We start from the raw sequence: 16889 nt of genomic DNA, 5'->3' as shown, positions 1-16889 counted from the left end.
TTTTTTTTTTTGTATTTCACATGGCATGCTTTGATTTAGAAGAAAAAAATCAACAGTTTTTGACACTTTCGATATCAGAAGCAACAAAAAAATACACGCAAATGTTGTTTTTGCTCTAATGCTACTACCTGTTTGATATGCCTTGGTCACAACTAATTTTTAAGCAAAAAACAAAACCGACTTCAATTCAAAATCGGTTAACGTGGTCCGAAGTTATGCGGTAACATACATAAAATTTGTGAAGTCGGTTAAAAATTAAACTAATAGAGCACGAATTTCGATGTGAAGCAATACTCTCTGGGAAGACAATATGTACTTGCAATAATTGCACCATGGGCGGGAAGTAAATAGTAAAAATATTTTTAAGAAATTCGATGTCCGAAATATATTTATTTACCAAAAAAATCGTTAATTAAAGGCAAATATTCTGAAAAAGGATATAGATATATATGTATATACCTCTTAGTCTCTTAGAACTTGGATAATTTTTGCAAAGAATTTTTTCTTTTCTGCAAAGTCATTGGTCAAAATCTGCACTACGTCCAATAGATTATCATTGATTTCCATTTGCTTTTGTACCAGTTGTCCTATCGTTGAATCGGAACGCATTTTCGGTGTTACAGTTCCCACACCCAAACGCCTATAGGACTTTGCCCGATTTTGTTTGCGTACAATGCGCTCTAAATTGTAATGTTTCAACAACATGCACTCATCAATCTTCTGGCGATACTCTTCGTCGTTTGCCTTTTCACCTTCAATATTGTTGTATAAACGATTTAGATCGGCGCGTATGCGTTCGTTTTCGCGAGTAACCTTTACAAGTTGCTGATCGTTAATGATGCTTATCTCATTTTGTATCTTCTTCAAACGATTACGCAAATCGATGACTTTCTGCTCGGATGAAATACCAGTTTTCATGCGTTGTGCTTTCACCTCGGCCAACTTCTTTGCCGAGGCGGCAACATAGATGTGCTCACGATGTGCCACACCATGTTGCAAATCTTGTGCAAGCTTCTCTTGAGCGCGCATCAGCTGTTGAAAACGTATACGCATGCGATGTATCTCCGATTTCATATTACCGATTTCGCTGGTGAGATTCGTTTCATCCTTGCGCCAACGCAGCGTCTCCTCTATGAGCTTATATTTGGTCTCCCACGAGAGTGATTCGCGATGTTTATCCAATACCAAGTCTTTATAATGCTCGATCTCATCCTGCAGCTCATCAATTTCGGCTTCCATATTCAAAACATTCATTTCGTGGTCCTATGTAAATTAAATAGAAATTCGTTTTGTTAGAGGCTGAGAGCATTAAGAAACCTCGTTAATGGCTTACCTTTAATTTGAGTACTAGCTCCGTGTGCTCCAATTGGCATTCATTTTCCTCGGTATCATGCTGCTGGCGCGCCTTACTTATTTTTTTATTCAATATCTCCAATTTCGTTAAGAATATTTCTATGTCACGCTCCAGTTCTTTTGTAGCTTCCTCTTGCTTTTCTAGATCTACATCGATCTTCAGCGACTTTTGCTTTACAATACCGAGCTCTGCAAAGTGCCGGATATTTTCAAAATAAGTAAAAAATAGTAAGAAGCAGATAAAGGGTTGGAAGTATGTCCGCCCCTCATACAATTAAGTCCCCTAAAGCGTGAGAGTTATTACTGGTTTCGATATTCTAAAGTCAGTTCTTTGCTTAGTCAAGTTCTTTGTATACACCTTTAGGCATTTGGATAACGGAGGAGCTGTGTTTTGTGTCACTATTCGCATTAATGCCGAAAGGAATAATTTAAATACATACCTTCAGATTACTTTGAAAACTTGGCATACCACAGCAGACCTATTGGGCTTTAAAGTTAAAAATAAAATGTCCATAAAATAACAGTCCATGCTGGTAAGACCGCGTAACCAAAAGGGGAGGAGGGTTTCATGCCAATGATCTTTACTTGGAAGCAGTTATAACAAATTTTACTGTAACCGTTCAGCGAACGTTCTTATTGCTAAGGACCAACATCAAAGGGTAGGCTACGTTAGCCTACTCTGATACAGAATTGTCCATTGTGAGTGTCCTCTTCAAGCGAGTGTCAGGCGGAGACACGTACCCAAAACCGAGAGAGTAGCTAAGTACTTTCAAATCATTCTACTGAACCAATTACTATCCCTAATGAAGCCGGGGAGATCCAACAGTTCCAACTTCGCTATCTCGCTCAGACTGTTGAAGAAGTGTGAACCCAAGTGATTCAGGCGCTTCGACTTTAGACCCGGACGTCGACACAGAAGGTGGTCAATTTGACTCATCCTCATATCAGCAGCTTTTTCGGAGATTACTTGTTGGTATTCGACACTATTTAAGCATTGGTGCTATAGCATAGTGTCCTGTGATGACAAGGATAAGGACTCTTACTGCAGACCTATTGAGCTTCAGTGGGTCCCTCGCCTTTTTCCTATTAAGCCGCGGCTATAATAATCTTGTGGTCTCGCAACGTTCCTGCTTATAAAACAATATATTAGTCATACATTTTCCGTATCTGGCCATCTCAGTAGCCGACTCATTCTCTTCAATATTGCTATGTCCGGGGACCTAGCATAGAGTGACGTTGATATGGCTCAGTTACGTTAGCTTTGTGCGACCGACGATGGAATACCAGATATCACTATTTTAGATCCTACTGTATTCAGTGCTGCTTGACTATCGACAAAGATAGTGGCTCAATCTTCTGGAACCATACTACTACGTAAAAGACTAGCCGCCACTTCTATAGCGTAGATCTTTGTTTGAAAGACGCTGCTGTCACTCAGAAGATGTCAGGATCGGTTGATCTGCAGTCCTTCCTCTGGTACTGTTATTCCTGCATCCAATTCTTCTTTGGCCGGGAACCTCATAGGAACTCTAGTATTGAATTCCCAAGCAGGCGTAATGTAATCAGTGCTAGCTTCTATGTCAGCTTTAATTGCATTGAGCCGGCCCCCTTTTATTTCATTCAGTATTTCTGCATACTCGAAATTGGTTGTCTTCCATGTATTGGCCCTCACTGAGCCTGAGGGCGCATTTTGTAATGAGCGGCAAAGCGGCTCAAAATTAAAACATATGAAATACTGTTGAAGTGGCCATTCACTGAGCTGTGTTTTTGTATGGCGCCGCTCACCGCTTTGCCGCTCACCGCTTTGCCGCTCACCGCTTTGCCGCTCATTGCGTGGCCTCGACCATAGGCATGCGAGTCTTTGCAATTTTCCTATTATTTTCCTGTTATTCCCTTTTTCTAGAGCCTTCCACCATACTAAGGACCAGTGGGTTGGAAATTGGTCTGATGACTGCGGTATACATCCCATAGGCGCCGCAACAATTCCCATTGCTTTCCAAATGTCCTTTTGAACTTGTACTATGCTGCTAGGGATTTCTTAGCCCTTTCCACTAAATTTCTTTTCCTATTCAATTTGGAGTGCAGAAGTGTAGAAAATCTTATTAAACATTCAAAAACTAAATTGAGAATTTTTATTAAAGCACTTTTAGGTCGCTGTAGACTACGAAAGGTCTACTTGACTTATCGACTGTGGCATCAGAAAACGTGTTGGAGTTTCCGAAACAATCCAATCTTAAACGGACGGGACAAGCTTAGCGCCTGCAAATGGGTTAAAACTTAGTTGAGGCCTAGACAAACGTAGTTGGTGGGACGATATATTTAAGGTCACTTAGTAAGAATGAAGGAATTCCTTCATATACCACATATAAATAATATTCTGCGCGGATAATAGGAATATACATTTTCTTCTTTTGGAAGTTGCTAGGAACGTTAAAAGTCAACAGGTTTTATGCAGAGATGCTCAACAAACTATATGAATCGATTTCGTTTTGTTGATGCGCAAAAATAGCTTGTCAAAATAATTTCGTTTCGTTGCAGAGCTGAATTAACGAAACAAAACTCAATCGCTAACATCGAAACGAAATAAATCTTCAATCGTTAACAGCGAAACAAAATAAATCAACGAAAAGTTGTTGTTGTATGCCATTGCCAACTCACTATAAACACCTAGCACCATGATCTTATATGTAATACTTCCCCTATAAACATTTTGGCGAACGTTCGAAAATTACCTTCGATATCCAATATAAATATCGAACTGAGAACGAACTCATAACCAACCTTAGTTTTCCAACGTTCATAATGTATTGGAACTACATTCGAGATGTGTTCGAAAAAAATTAAAATCATAGTAACAAGAGAGGAAGTGAAATCCAGCTCATTTTTGAGTGGAAATATAATACTCTCTCTCATTAAATTTCAATTCGATAATGGGCTGGATTTCGAATTCAGAACGAAGGAAAAATTCATTGGATAACGAAGGCTCCGTTTTGCTGGAGAATGGCCTAGTTCTCGAATCGAATACTAACATATTCCACATTCATTATCGAAGGTGAGACTTGAAAAAAATGTTAGTTTTCCAATCATTTTAGAATTGTTAACCAAGACAAATGTTTATTGGGTCTATATTGGCAGTAAGCTAACTTCTCAATGTGTAAGCATTCCGAAATCAAAGCGAGACAGTCTAGTACTGTTTTTGTCAATGTATTGTGTACTTGAGTGCCGTTTTTGTATATGTGTTGTGTACATGTTTACATATTTATAAACGTATGTGTTTCTATTCTTTCGTACGTGTTTATTGATATATCTGTACTGTAGTGTTTTCGGACCGTACTAGCTCTTACTGCCAATATAGGAGTATTATATATATGACCATGATACAAAAAAGAAGGTATTTAGTTTCAATAAACAACTTTTGATGGATAATAAAATTTTTTTAAGTTTATAAGTTGTATAAGTTGTGAGTATTATCAACGGCCTTGCCACTTTGATGATATTAAAACAATAAATCGGAGTATTTTCTTTCCCATATTTATACCAATGTAATGACATTTGAAATTAAAAACCATTAATGGTAATTATCAGTGTTTGGTACTTTTTTTACTTACGTGGTTCGCTCCTTTTTTTTATTAAAAATATTTAAAATGAAAACTGTTAAAGGAGACTTCATCGTAATTGTTCTTTTCATTTTGTAATAAAAACCACGCGCGCATTATTCTGTTATTTTTTTGTTTTCTTATTTTGAAAGCAATCTTGCGATTCGAATCTAAAGGATGTTCTTCCCAAATAAATCCTTTTTATATTTCGGTTCAAATTTACTTTTAAATTTCTCATAAGATTTTGCAAAAAATTAGGCTTTGTGATTAGCGCATCATCATTAAATTTCACAAATTCTTAATTTATGCAAAATACCTGAAGTCGGCTTGAAGAGATCGCCCTCCGATAAACAACTAACAGATCCTCGTTTAAAGTACATAAACGTCTATCAACAAAATGCACAACTGCGTATGTGAGGTTACATAAATTGTTTTGTAGAGAAACACTCATATTTCAAAATGGTTCTCTTTTTTTACAAAGAAATCACATTTCAGGACGAATGGATAAGGCTTGAGCCAAAAGCTTGTGTGAGCAAATCCCATTTTTGGCAAAAAATGTCAGTCACGCGGTTTTGCAGAACGACGATACGCGGTTTGGTACTTTAAGCGACGATATGTAAGCATACACTTTCTTCATGCTTTCTGAAACCTAGTCGTCAACCCCATTTTCGAAATCATGTAGCAGGCATAATTTTCTAGTTCATCATATTCCACATCGTTGAATGTACTGATAAAATCTTCTGGTTAAAAGAAAAAAAAAATATTTCTTCTAGTGATCAGGCAGCATAAATTTGATGAAATGTCATAATTTTATTAAAAGTCAAATGGTTAACAAAAACAAGGAATGCCATTAAATGAAACTACCTTCTTTTTTGTATCATGCCTAGCACCTAAATGCATGCTACAGCTTCAGCATTAACGTTAATAAGCAAAATAGAATTATTTTGATAAATTACCTAAACGATAAAAAAGTGAATCGTTTCAACAGAAACGATTGAATTTTTTTTTTTTGGTAAACGCTGAAATTAACGTTATAATGCATCCTTGGTTTCATGTACTTTCTCAATCAACACTTCCTTACCTCTCCTCAATTATCCCCCTTATTCTAGAACCCGAATTTTCGTAATTCGTAGTTCGTAGCTCAGCTACGAAAAACGAAAAATCCACATGCTGCAACCCTTGCGGAAACATGTGCAGCATTGCCAGCTATCAGTTGTTTTTCGAAGATAGCTGAATGAAGGAAAACAAAGTGGAAAGGAATTAAAAAAACATTCATGAAGTGCTTATTTATAGTAAAATGTTTTGATTTTACATATTTCGAAGGAAACGGTGGATTCTATTGCATTTGCAATTATAGCAGCGGAGCAAGAGCGCGCTATGGGAATGATTTGACAAAGATATGCGGAGCTGTCGGGCATAGTAACCATGGACGCGTCTATGTCAGCTTCCGGTTGAATTGCTGAACCACAAGCCAGAACTACTCCTATGCCTGAAGAACTGGTTCTCAATCCAGTTAATGCAACAACAGCTTCTTCCAAGTCATTGAAAACATGCACTTTATTAGGTCCACCCCCTGTTGCAATTGCTTCTGCCTTAGGGATTATAACCTTTACTAAGTAGAATTCTCCTTTCTGTGTTGCCGGAGAAGAGGGGCTTCCGCATGTCAAAGGTATACAACACTTCTTGTGCACATCACTCTGGCTACGCCATCCACAGTATTTTTGCGCAGAACCCACGTCGAAATTTGCAAAAAAATGCATAGTGCAATCCGAATTTATTAATAAGATAGTGCTTGGAAATTTGAAACATTTGTTTTGAATAAAATTTTAATCCTTCGATTACACGTGATGTTAAAGTTTTTGGATTCGGATTATGCGTTTGGACACAACTACCGGAAAGCATTGTAAAAATAACTAAACTGGGCCCAAGTTTCTCGATAAGGGGCAACAAAGATTATTTTTCGCTCGTTTATATAAAGCAGTGGATAAAAATATACGTGTATGCGAAGGACAATTTTATCTGTTTAAATGAACACCACTAATATTTCCTGCAAACACACATTTGATTTACATCTTTTATCTCGCCTCCGACACAGAATTGTTTTCGTACAAAATTACGCAAAAAGGCTTACTCGTTCGTTTTTAGCCATGCCATTGTTACGAATTTCGAAAGTTCGAAAATACGATTCGGATTGCAGCATACTATTTCTACGATTCGTAGCAAAATCCGAATACGAAAGAGTTGCAGAATAGGGGTGTATGTTTTTGCCGTTGCAATGCGTTGACTGACTAACAGCCCTATTCGCGTGTTGTCACAGCCGTCAATTGTCACAGTTCAATTGTCATTATCGTGTCATCAACTGTAGTCACAGGTATGCACATTCAATAATGACAACCGAAAAGCTCGTTTTATTTGCCAATTGTGGCGAAAGTTTCTCTGTAGTGAAACAGCTGTTCTTTACATTTTAATTGTTCTTTTTGACCGCCACTGCAACAGACTGGATTTCTTTTAATTAAAATATACCGCAATGGATTACGAAACGCCCGAAAAGTGAGCAATTTTATAATAGGAAAATTTATTTCATTTTATTAGGAATTCGTGTATTAACAGGCGTGAAAAATATAAACGCACCACACAAGAGCAGATGCAGTTTTGTAACGACCACCCCGAACTGCAAATGGGTAAAAACTGTTGTCCCGGGGTCCCCTCAGAAGTCTTCTTCTCTGAATAATTCCTTCTTACTCCATATCAATAGACGCGCGCATAATAATTATTTCCTTCATTATTAATATTCTGCATTATTATGATAAGCAAACGCAAATGGTATCTTTTTGACACACATAACGGGTGATTTTTTTGAGGTTAGGATTTTCATGCATTAGTATTTGACAGATCACGTGGGATTTCAGACATGGTGTCAAAGAGAAAGATGCTCAGTATGCTTTGACATTTCATCATGAATAGACTTACTAACGAGCAACGCTTGCAACTCATTGAATTTTATTACCAAAATCAGTGTTCGGTTCGAAATGTGTTTCGCGCTTTAAATTTTGTTCAGCGATGAGGCTCATTTCTGGTTGAATGGCTTCGTAAATAAGCAAAATTGCCGCATTTGGAGTGAAGAGCAACCAGAAGCCGTTCAAGAACTGCCCATGCATCCCGAAAAATGCACTGTTTGGTGTGGTTTGTACGCTGGTGGAATCATTGGACCGTATTTTTTTCAAAGATGCTGTTGGACGCAACGTTACGGTGAATGGCGATCGCTATCGTTCGATGCTAACAAACTTTTTGTTGCCAAAAAATGGAAGAACTGAACTTGGTTGACATGTGGTTTCAACAAGATGGCGCTACATGCCACACAGCTCGCGATTCTATGGCCATTTTGAGGGAAAACTTCGGAGAACAATTCATCTCAAGAAATGGACCGGTAAGTTGGCCACCAAGATCATGCGATTTGACGCCTTTAGACTATTTTTTGTGGGGCTACGTCAAGTCTAAAGTCTACAGAAATAAGCCAGCAACTATTCCAGCTTTGGAAGACAACATTTCCGAAGAAATTCGGGCTATTCCGGCCGAAATGCTCGAAAAAGTTGCCCAAAATTGGACTTTCCGAATGGACCACCTAAGACGCAGCCGCGGTCAACATTTAAATGAAATTATCTTCAAAAAGTAAATGTCATGGACCAATCTAACGTTTCAAATAAAGAACCGATGAGATTTTGCAAATTTTATGCGTTTTTTTTAAAAAAAAAAGGTATCAAGCTCTTAAAAAATCACCCATTATTTAAGCAAATAAAATGGTTGCACAGTTTTTATTTAATACAACTTTGTAACTTTTTTCTGCAAAATTCGTAAAATTTAAAATAATTATTAACATATGTTTTAGCGTTGTCACGTACTCAATAGGTCATCACAAAAATAATAGCAATTGTCACCGTTAGAGCTTTCAAATTGCTCTCTGCATAACTAAACGTGACAATTGATTATAAGCATGACAATAGTTATAGCGGCAAGTTTTGTTATTGCACGCGAATAGGGCTGTAAGGGTAAAAACATAGTGGAGTGGCGAGCAAAGCGAAGAGCTAGCATCGAGCAAAGCTCCAATTACAAACGTGTATGTACGCTTTGCTCTGCACTATGCATTCTCCCATTGAAACATAAGCGTTTGAAATCGACGCTTTGTTCGATGCTCTTTGCTCGCCGCTCCACTATATTTTGACCCCCTAAACAACATTTGTGTGCGGTTTCCAGGCGAGATGGATTGCGATGGAATTGTGATTATCTGTACAATCCAAGGTTAAGAATGACTTTACCTCAGGATACTTAGAGTGAAAACTTCCATTTTTTTTTGGGGATAGCCCCGTTAAAATTTTTACTCTTCATAGAATACGCATGCTTTCGCCCCTACCTGATGTAATTGGTGCAAGCTCAAGAATTAGATATGTCGAAATCTTAAACGAAGAGCCTTGCGATTGCTTACTATAGGTTATGCAATCAGTGCATACATTTATCTGATTATCCATCGCCTATAGTCACCATGTTTTCTCTCGAGAAATTGTGCATTGTGCTAGCTCGCCAACTTCAATTGGTTGGTTCAAGTTGGCGTGAAGGCGATTATGACTCTCACTGCACAAAGCCGTTTTGTCGCCGCGAATAAAGGTCTAGACATGTGTCTCGTTTTATAGAGAATGTGCTCATATAGGAACATCATATAGCAAGGATTCGTCCACTACCCTAGATAAAGTCGCTTGCTGATTCTAGGACCGCTAAAGTTGGGGAGCATTCTAGAGCTGATTAATTTGGACGGCTTCTCTATCGCTTCGCAAGCACTTCTAATTATTTTCTGCGCAAAAGCTTTTTATTTAGGTTGAGTACGGGATATTTTAGTTTATTTATCTCTAACCGTTTTGGAGGAGTTAAAATATATTAAATTACACTAGACTTTGGTCACTGTCGCAAAGTGTGTTTTCAGATTTACCGCTCAGTCCGTGTGTTCTTGACTGTGATACCCTTTTTTAGCTAGCGATTCTATAGAAGATCGTCAACCACTAAGCTCCATAAGAAGGGTGTACACTTTGGTGGTCCCTTACGGCATACATACATATATATATTAGTACTACATGGGGTATCCTCAGCCAACCCAAATAAGCCTATAATTATAATCGGTATCCTCAGTGAGTCGCATATTACTATGAGGGCAAGCTAAGTTCCATTACTTTGTCAGGAAACCAGTTCGTGCTCATAGGCCCCTTTGGCTTGCCTGACCATTCGCTATTGGGCGTCAAATTAATAGATCTAAAATTTTTTTGTAAACTCTACTGTGTATCCCGTGGTGGCCCGAGAGAGGCTGAGGAACATATAGGTTCCGTTAGTGCTTAAATTTCCCTAGTGCTACTGTGCGCTTATAAAAATTATCAAACCTTTTTTTTTAATGTTCGGTCTAGCCTCTTCTGCGATGGCATAAACCCAGTCGAGGCCTGGTCTTTGCCTGCAGAGCAAGAACCGCTATTGGCGGGCGTCAAATTTAGTCCCTACTTATTAAACTAACGATTCGACTACGGTGCGTTTGACCTTGTCCCATCGCCTTCCGACTATCTTTCGCAGTGCTGAAAGTTCAGGTGATTACAAAGAGGTATTGGCTAACTGAGACGAGGAGATGGGGGAAATCCATTTACAAATAATAACTCTAAATGAGATGTTTACTTATAAACTGTTGGTACAGTCACACATCTTAGAGATAGATTTAAATAGATGCTCTCTTAATAGTAATAATCAGGGCTGCAACCCGGTTTTAAACCGAACCGTTTCTTGAACCTAACTGTCCCTGTTAACGGGCTTCGAACCGAACCGTTTTTATTTTGAAATGCCAAAACCGAACCGAAAATCACTCCAAAAAATGATTCGATTCGGTTTAAAATGAAAGTCCAGTAAAGCATTTTTCAAGTTTTGTGATACGCAACTTGGTCTAAAAACCCGTATAGTAAAACTGCAAACATTTTTTTTGTTTGATGGCAACTCCGTGAGTTGTAATTTCGTCCTGTAAAGAATGCTTGATACTTTTTTATATAGAAGAAAATGCTTAACGATGCCAGTTAAATATAAAATTTCTAATGGCGATTTCGTTTATACAAAAAATGTTGCCTTCTCATCGCCCCCTTCTTAGTGTTTATGCGTAGAGGACAAAGAAAAGGTTGCATTTTTCGGTACAAACGAAATGGGCATAACTCTCGGATTTTTTTAGTTTGGATTAAAAAGTTTGAATTTTTGATGCAATTTTCTGGAAATTTGTAGACTTTTTCTAATTTTCGTACAAAGTTTGAAATTTGGATTTATATGCTTGTTATTATATAACGAGCTATACTTTTATAAAAAATTAATGAACATTAAACCGAAAAAAGAAAAATAGTAAAATGCAGCACTGATATTATTTTGACCATAGGTATACATCTACATATGAAGTTAAGGCCAGTGTCAGCTCCAGTCTACCGAAAATGAGGTTTTTAACATTAAGCTAAGATTTTGAGGGTCAATTCGAAATTTTGAGTATGCTGTTTTAATATACATACTCGACTAAAGTTTAAAGTTTAAAAAGTTTATTAAAAATCTTCTAATTTCATTTTGATCGCGTTGATTTTAAATAATTTTTTTTGTTTTCTTCCATTGAAAAAAATTGTCCAACATACAGCCAGTCAATAAAGTTTAGGTACGGCGAATTTTTTACAATACGGGCAACTATGTTTTTAAATATTTAATTTTTTGCTAACTTTTTATAAAAATGTGGTTGATTGTACAACAAAAACCCAAAAAATTAGAGTTCCAAACCATATACAAAAGTAAAGAGAATTCTGCAAATTTTCATTAAAATGAATTTGGCCCTTAGATAAAAAAAAATCCTAGGAATTCTTATTAAAAAGTTTGCAATTTAGTTGAAACTATGGAAAATATTCATAATTTTTGCAGAAAGTTTGAAAATTGGTTTTATATAGTTAAAAAAAAGTAAGCAATAAATAAGGAAAAGAAAAATAGCCAATACTTGATAAAATGCCGCGTCCCTATTTTTTTCCACCACTATACATGTGGATATTTAAATTTGATTTCAATAACAAAGCCTTTAATTTTTATATTATGGATTTGTCATATTTTCGTAAAATATATAACCTTATTCATAAAAAATAAAGTAGCTTTAAAAGCTTTATAAATTGAAAAATTTTTGAAAACTTCCAATTTATAAAACTCTCTAAACCTACTTTATTTTTTTGAATAAGGCCAATATACTTTAGCATAAACAAATTGAACAACTTGAATCGAACCGAACCGCGGTTCAAGGATACTCGAGAACTAGTTCTTGTATCGGTACAAGCTTTTTCTAAGTGGTTCGAACCACTGAACCGAACCGCGCCCTGATAATAATAGATGGCGCTTACACATATGTTAGTGTTTGGCCGAGCTTCTTCTCCGATTTGTGGCGTGCGCCTTGATGTTGTCACACAAAGAAGACGGGCCCAACAGTTTTACGCCGACTCCGAACGGCGATTGTATTTTTATGAGAAGCTGTTTTTCATGGCAGAAAGAGGTTTGCCATTGCCTGCCGAGGGGCGACCGCTGTTAAGAAATTTTTTTTTTGCGATGATGCTTTGACCGGGGCTTGAACCCAGGTCCTGCGGAATAGAAGCGGGCACTGCTTACCACTACATGTTCTCTTAATAAACAAAAAAAAAACCGAATGAAATCTCTCGACACGACCGTATTTTTTATGGAAAAGAAACTTGAACGAAGACGTGGTAAGTTAAGAATGCCTTGGGGACTTTCGAGAGAACTATTTTACGTAATATCTAAGAGCCTATTTGCGTGCGCGACGGTTACCGTGTAAGATAGTATGACGCACTGTAGGTACGGACTTTATAATGACCCAGGCATAGTCAAACTCGCAAAAAATTCATCGATTGTGCTGGATTGGGCATGTGGTTGGATGTTGATGCTGTGGTGCAAGGATTATACCACTCGGCACTTTCAGTGGTCAACGAAAGCAAAGTCAATCATGGAGACAAAGGGAGGAACAAGTGCACAAAGACCTGTCTACACATGAATTGAGTAGCTGGCGCAACTTTGCAGAGGACAGATAATTGGTGAAGTTTGTTTGGTCTCGATTAAAACCAAAAAACGATTGTAGAGTTAGGTTAGAAAGAGAATATGCGTTTGTTGCGGTGACGGCGGTCACCTTTCCCCGGGAAAGGCTCTTTAAGCTTTCTATACATTTTGTATAGACGCTTGCAGAGTAAAATAATTGTGCCTATCGCTGGTTTATTGACATCATTTAGAAACAGTGCAAAATATTACAGCGTTAGGCTTATGTCGGAATCGTTTATTCTTAATTTTTTGTTTAACAGTACACATACTTACGTTTTTGGGTAACCTGCATTTCATTTAGCTGATTATTTCGCTTCTCGGACAAATTAACATAGTGATTCTGCATCATCAGCCAAAATTGTTGTAAATCACGTATTTGCTGTTCCATGGATGATATGGCTTTCTCTAGCAATTTAATCTGTAGGCAACAAATCAGTGGTCTTAAGAATATCTCTTTTTTATATGAGCTATCACAGAAATACGAATTGATTGTTCCGCATTTTTCCAACTAGCTTCTCTACATTTACCTTCTTTCGCGTTGCATTTAATCCCTCGTCTTCGCCAATACCAGACAGATAGGCAACACGACTCGACAAACGATCGACCTTCTTTAGTTTCAAATCGATTTGTGTTTCCATGTTACGCGTCTCGGCCGAAATTAGTTCCGCGTTGTGTTCAGCTATATCCAAACGCTTTTGCAGTTCTTCTTGCTCCTGATTCAAACGAATCAATATACCCCGGTAACGTTCTATATCCAGCAGTATTTCCGACAGTTGGCTTTGCACTATAGCCAAGTTTAATTCGGTGGCTCTGCGTGTTTCCTGTGCTTCGCGAAACAATTTCAAGCGATATTGACTGGCTTTATCCGTAATCAAACCTTCTTGCGCCAGCTTCAGCATATTCTCCTCCAGCTGATACTTTCTGGCATTCATTTTATCACATATCAATTGTAATCTGCGTAATTCAGTTTCTAAATTAGTGCCTTCGCGATTAGCTTCGGTTAAATCTTTCTCATTTTGCTCCAACCAAAGCGGAAGTTCTTCGAGTTTCGTTTGTAGAGCAAGAAGCGTGTCGGATTGCTTTTGACCTGCAAGTGGTAAGCAATAAAAGATTAGAGATATCTACTACGGAAGTAATAAAATAGCTCCTACTTACATTCGCGCTTAATATTACCACAATCGGCTAGAAGACGTGATTTAAAAACCTCTAATTTTTCATTTAGTTTTGTTTCCTTTGCTATTTGCTTTTTGATGGCCTCAATGCTTCTGGTGTTAAGTTTCATGGACTCTTGTTCTTTGCTGAAAGTTCAAAAACACATTTTTTGGAACACCAATGCACTCAGAGCTAAGCTTAACAGTACATCACCGCTTCGACGATTTCGTACTCACCCCATTGCTTGTTGCGCTTGATAGAGTATTTTATCGCGATGTTGTATGGCCACAATCACCTCGCTCCACGCCAGAGTCAAGCGTTTGTGCTCGGTTTGTAGCACCTCCAAGTCGGTGTTTGCATCATTAATGCTCATCTTCAGCGCATCGGTTATTTCACGCATATCTTGCACCTCACTGCGCATTATCTCGATCTGATGTTCCTTCTTCTTCACTTCCATATCCAGGTGGTAGAATAGCATGTCAGATTTTTTCTTATCCTCGCTTAGTTGCTTTTGCAGCTGGGTATCACGATCAACGATACGCTTGGCATTCTTCACTTCGTCCTCCACCTCATCGGCCCAATTGCGTATGTGTCCCTCTAAAGTGTTTAAGTTCTCCAATTCGACCATACGTTTATTATACTTCTGCTTTTGATTCTTATTCACTTGAAAACGTTCCTCGAACTCCTCTTTGAGTTTGGCAACGACACCCTCCATTTCAACACGCTTCTCCATATTTGTTTGTATCTCTTGTCCATATTCATCGAGCTGTTCGTTTTGTCGCTTAATGCCTTGCTGCAAGTCGTATAGCTTCGCTCCCTGCTCTTCGCGTGTCGCTTCTTTTAACTTGAGTTGATATTTGATTTCGGCAATCTCACTCTTCAACTGCTCCTTCGTGCGCAAAAGATACTCCTTCAAGTTTGCCTGGAACTTTGCCAAGAGCGGATGGTCCGGTGGCAAAAGCGCCAAGCGTATAGGTTTCGGCTCAGGTGGAGCTGGCGCCTCTGTCATAGCTGCAAATTCGCATTCGGAAAGCCCATCATGGCCGTGTTCTTTTACAGATTCCGACTTGGGTTCGGGAACGAAATCGTCGCCAAATGTCGGTTGCGTTTCCGGTGCGGTCTCATCGGAGGTTTGTTCGTTATTCATAGTGGCGTTGATTCAAAAAACCTCTTCAAAATAAAAATGTGAAATATACCGCTAGCTAAAACCGGTTCAGTTGGAAAGTAAAAATTGAATAATACTTTTTGGTTTTTTGATTTTCGGGGTCGACTGAAATTGAAACGTGTTGCTTTGGATATTTTGAGCTAAGTGTTATTCCCTTGTAAACATTACAGAGTGTGAAATTCTCGTTGCTATGTCAGCTATTGGATTTTTTTCTCAAACAAATTTTGAATGAGTATTATTTGTTGACATGTACATACATACAAACCATGATAAAAACATACAGATGTATGTACGCACATTAGACCGGTTCGGTTTCCATACGAAAAGTTTTTAATGGAAGCTGAAACAAATTTTTACAAGGAGCTGTGATGGTGGTGGTGTAGTTAGACGAAGGAATCATAAAAAAATGCAACATCCAACGCACTCGTTTGCAAAACGGCACAATGTAGAAATTACATGGGCGTTAGACGAAATTTTTAGAACTTGATTGAAGATGTAATAGGACTCATGCATAAAAAGTGAGTTCAAGCTCATACTAAATTTTTTTGCACTGATGGAGTGAGGTCAAGCTCATTTGTACTGAAATTCGAGTCCGAGCTTACACTCAGATGAGTGCTGGAACAATTAGTCCGGCGGCTTCATTCCAGCCGGTTTAAACGTAATCGAGACGACCTACTAATCATAATCGACGTAAAGCAAGACGAAGACAACCGATAGAGTAATAAATTTGAAATCAGAGCCGCCTATCATTCGATATATATAATAAGGCTGTTAAGCTCATTATTTTATGTATGAGGCCCAATGAAGCTTGAAAGTTTACTCTTAGAATAACAGTCCAGTATAATTAGTTAATAATTAGAAGTAGTAGTTAGTAGAAGTATGTAGTAGTTGTGTCAGCGGAAGAGGTGGTTGGCTCCTTCTCCTACTTTCCACGTAGGAACAACTGGTATGACGAAGACACCAGCAGTCGTATTATTAAATTGGCTCTCATTGACAAATATGTACATGAACGATTCCCCTATCAACAACTACACCGTATGGCAATCAACGACTTTTTTCATTTTTTAGCTCTTATGAAGTGTAGGAGTGGTTTTATTCCTCCCATAAGAGAGTTACCCAGAAAGCTCTCTGCGACAGCTACAGAAGAAGTGCTCAAATATTTCTTCTTCTTCCTTACCTGTGCAACTTCTGAAATATTCATGGGAGAATGCTCCTAGTCTCGAAGCGTGGCTACCAAATAGTTAATAATCGATTACATAAGCCATAACCATCAAAATATCCTCTCTTGAATGGCTGAGCAGTTCCTCCGTTTTTTCTTATCAATTTGTTATCAATGTTACCAATCTTACTCCTGTTTTCATGCAGTAGAAGAGGTTAGCTCATCGGCTTGGAAATTTTCATCAATATTTCTATGTCCTGCTGTCCACGTGAAGTTGACCTTGAAGACCGTGCTAATATCATTGATTTGATGGCTGTCCGAGAAGATATTAATCGTA

At 38.0% G+C, this 16889-nt stretch overlaps 1 protein-coding gene across 1 annotated transcript; it reads right to left on the bottom strand.

The window, feature by feature from the left end:
- Positions 1 to 461: 461 nt before the first annotated feature.
- On the bottom strand, positions 462 to 15753 carry LOC118751972 (coiled-coil domain-containing protein 40-like). Its single transcript, XM_036486800.1, has 6 exons — positions 14465 to 15753; positions 14232 to 14374; positions 13604 to 14163; positions 13350 to 13494; positions 1334 to 1542; positions 462 to 1263 (listed from the first exon to the last, which is right to left on the bottom strand). The coding sequence occupies exons 1-6, from the start codon at positions 15373 to 15375 to the stop codon at positions 463 to 465; spliced, it is 2769 nt and encodes a 922-aa protein (XP_036342693.1). The 5' UTR covers positions 15376 to 15753; the 3' UTR covers position 462.
- Positions 15754 to 16889: the final 1136 nt, after the last annotated feature.

The sequence above is a fragment of the Rhagoletis pomonella genome, unplaced genomic scaffold (genome assembly GCF_013731165.1).
Source record: "Rhagoletis pomonella isolate Grant_MI unplaced genomic scaffold, Rhpom_1.0 Rhpom_scaffold_01133, whole genome shotgun sequence".
In the NCBI taxonomy this organism is placed as follows: domain Eukaryota; kingdom Metazoa; phylum Arthropoda; class Insecta; order Diptera; family Tephritidae; genus Rhagoletis; species Rhagoletis pomonella.
This window is presented reverse-complemented; position numbering and strand designations above follow the sequence as displayed.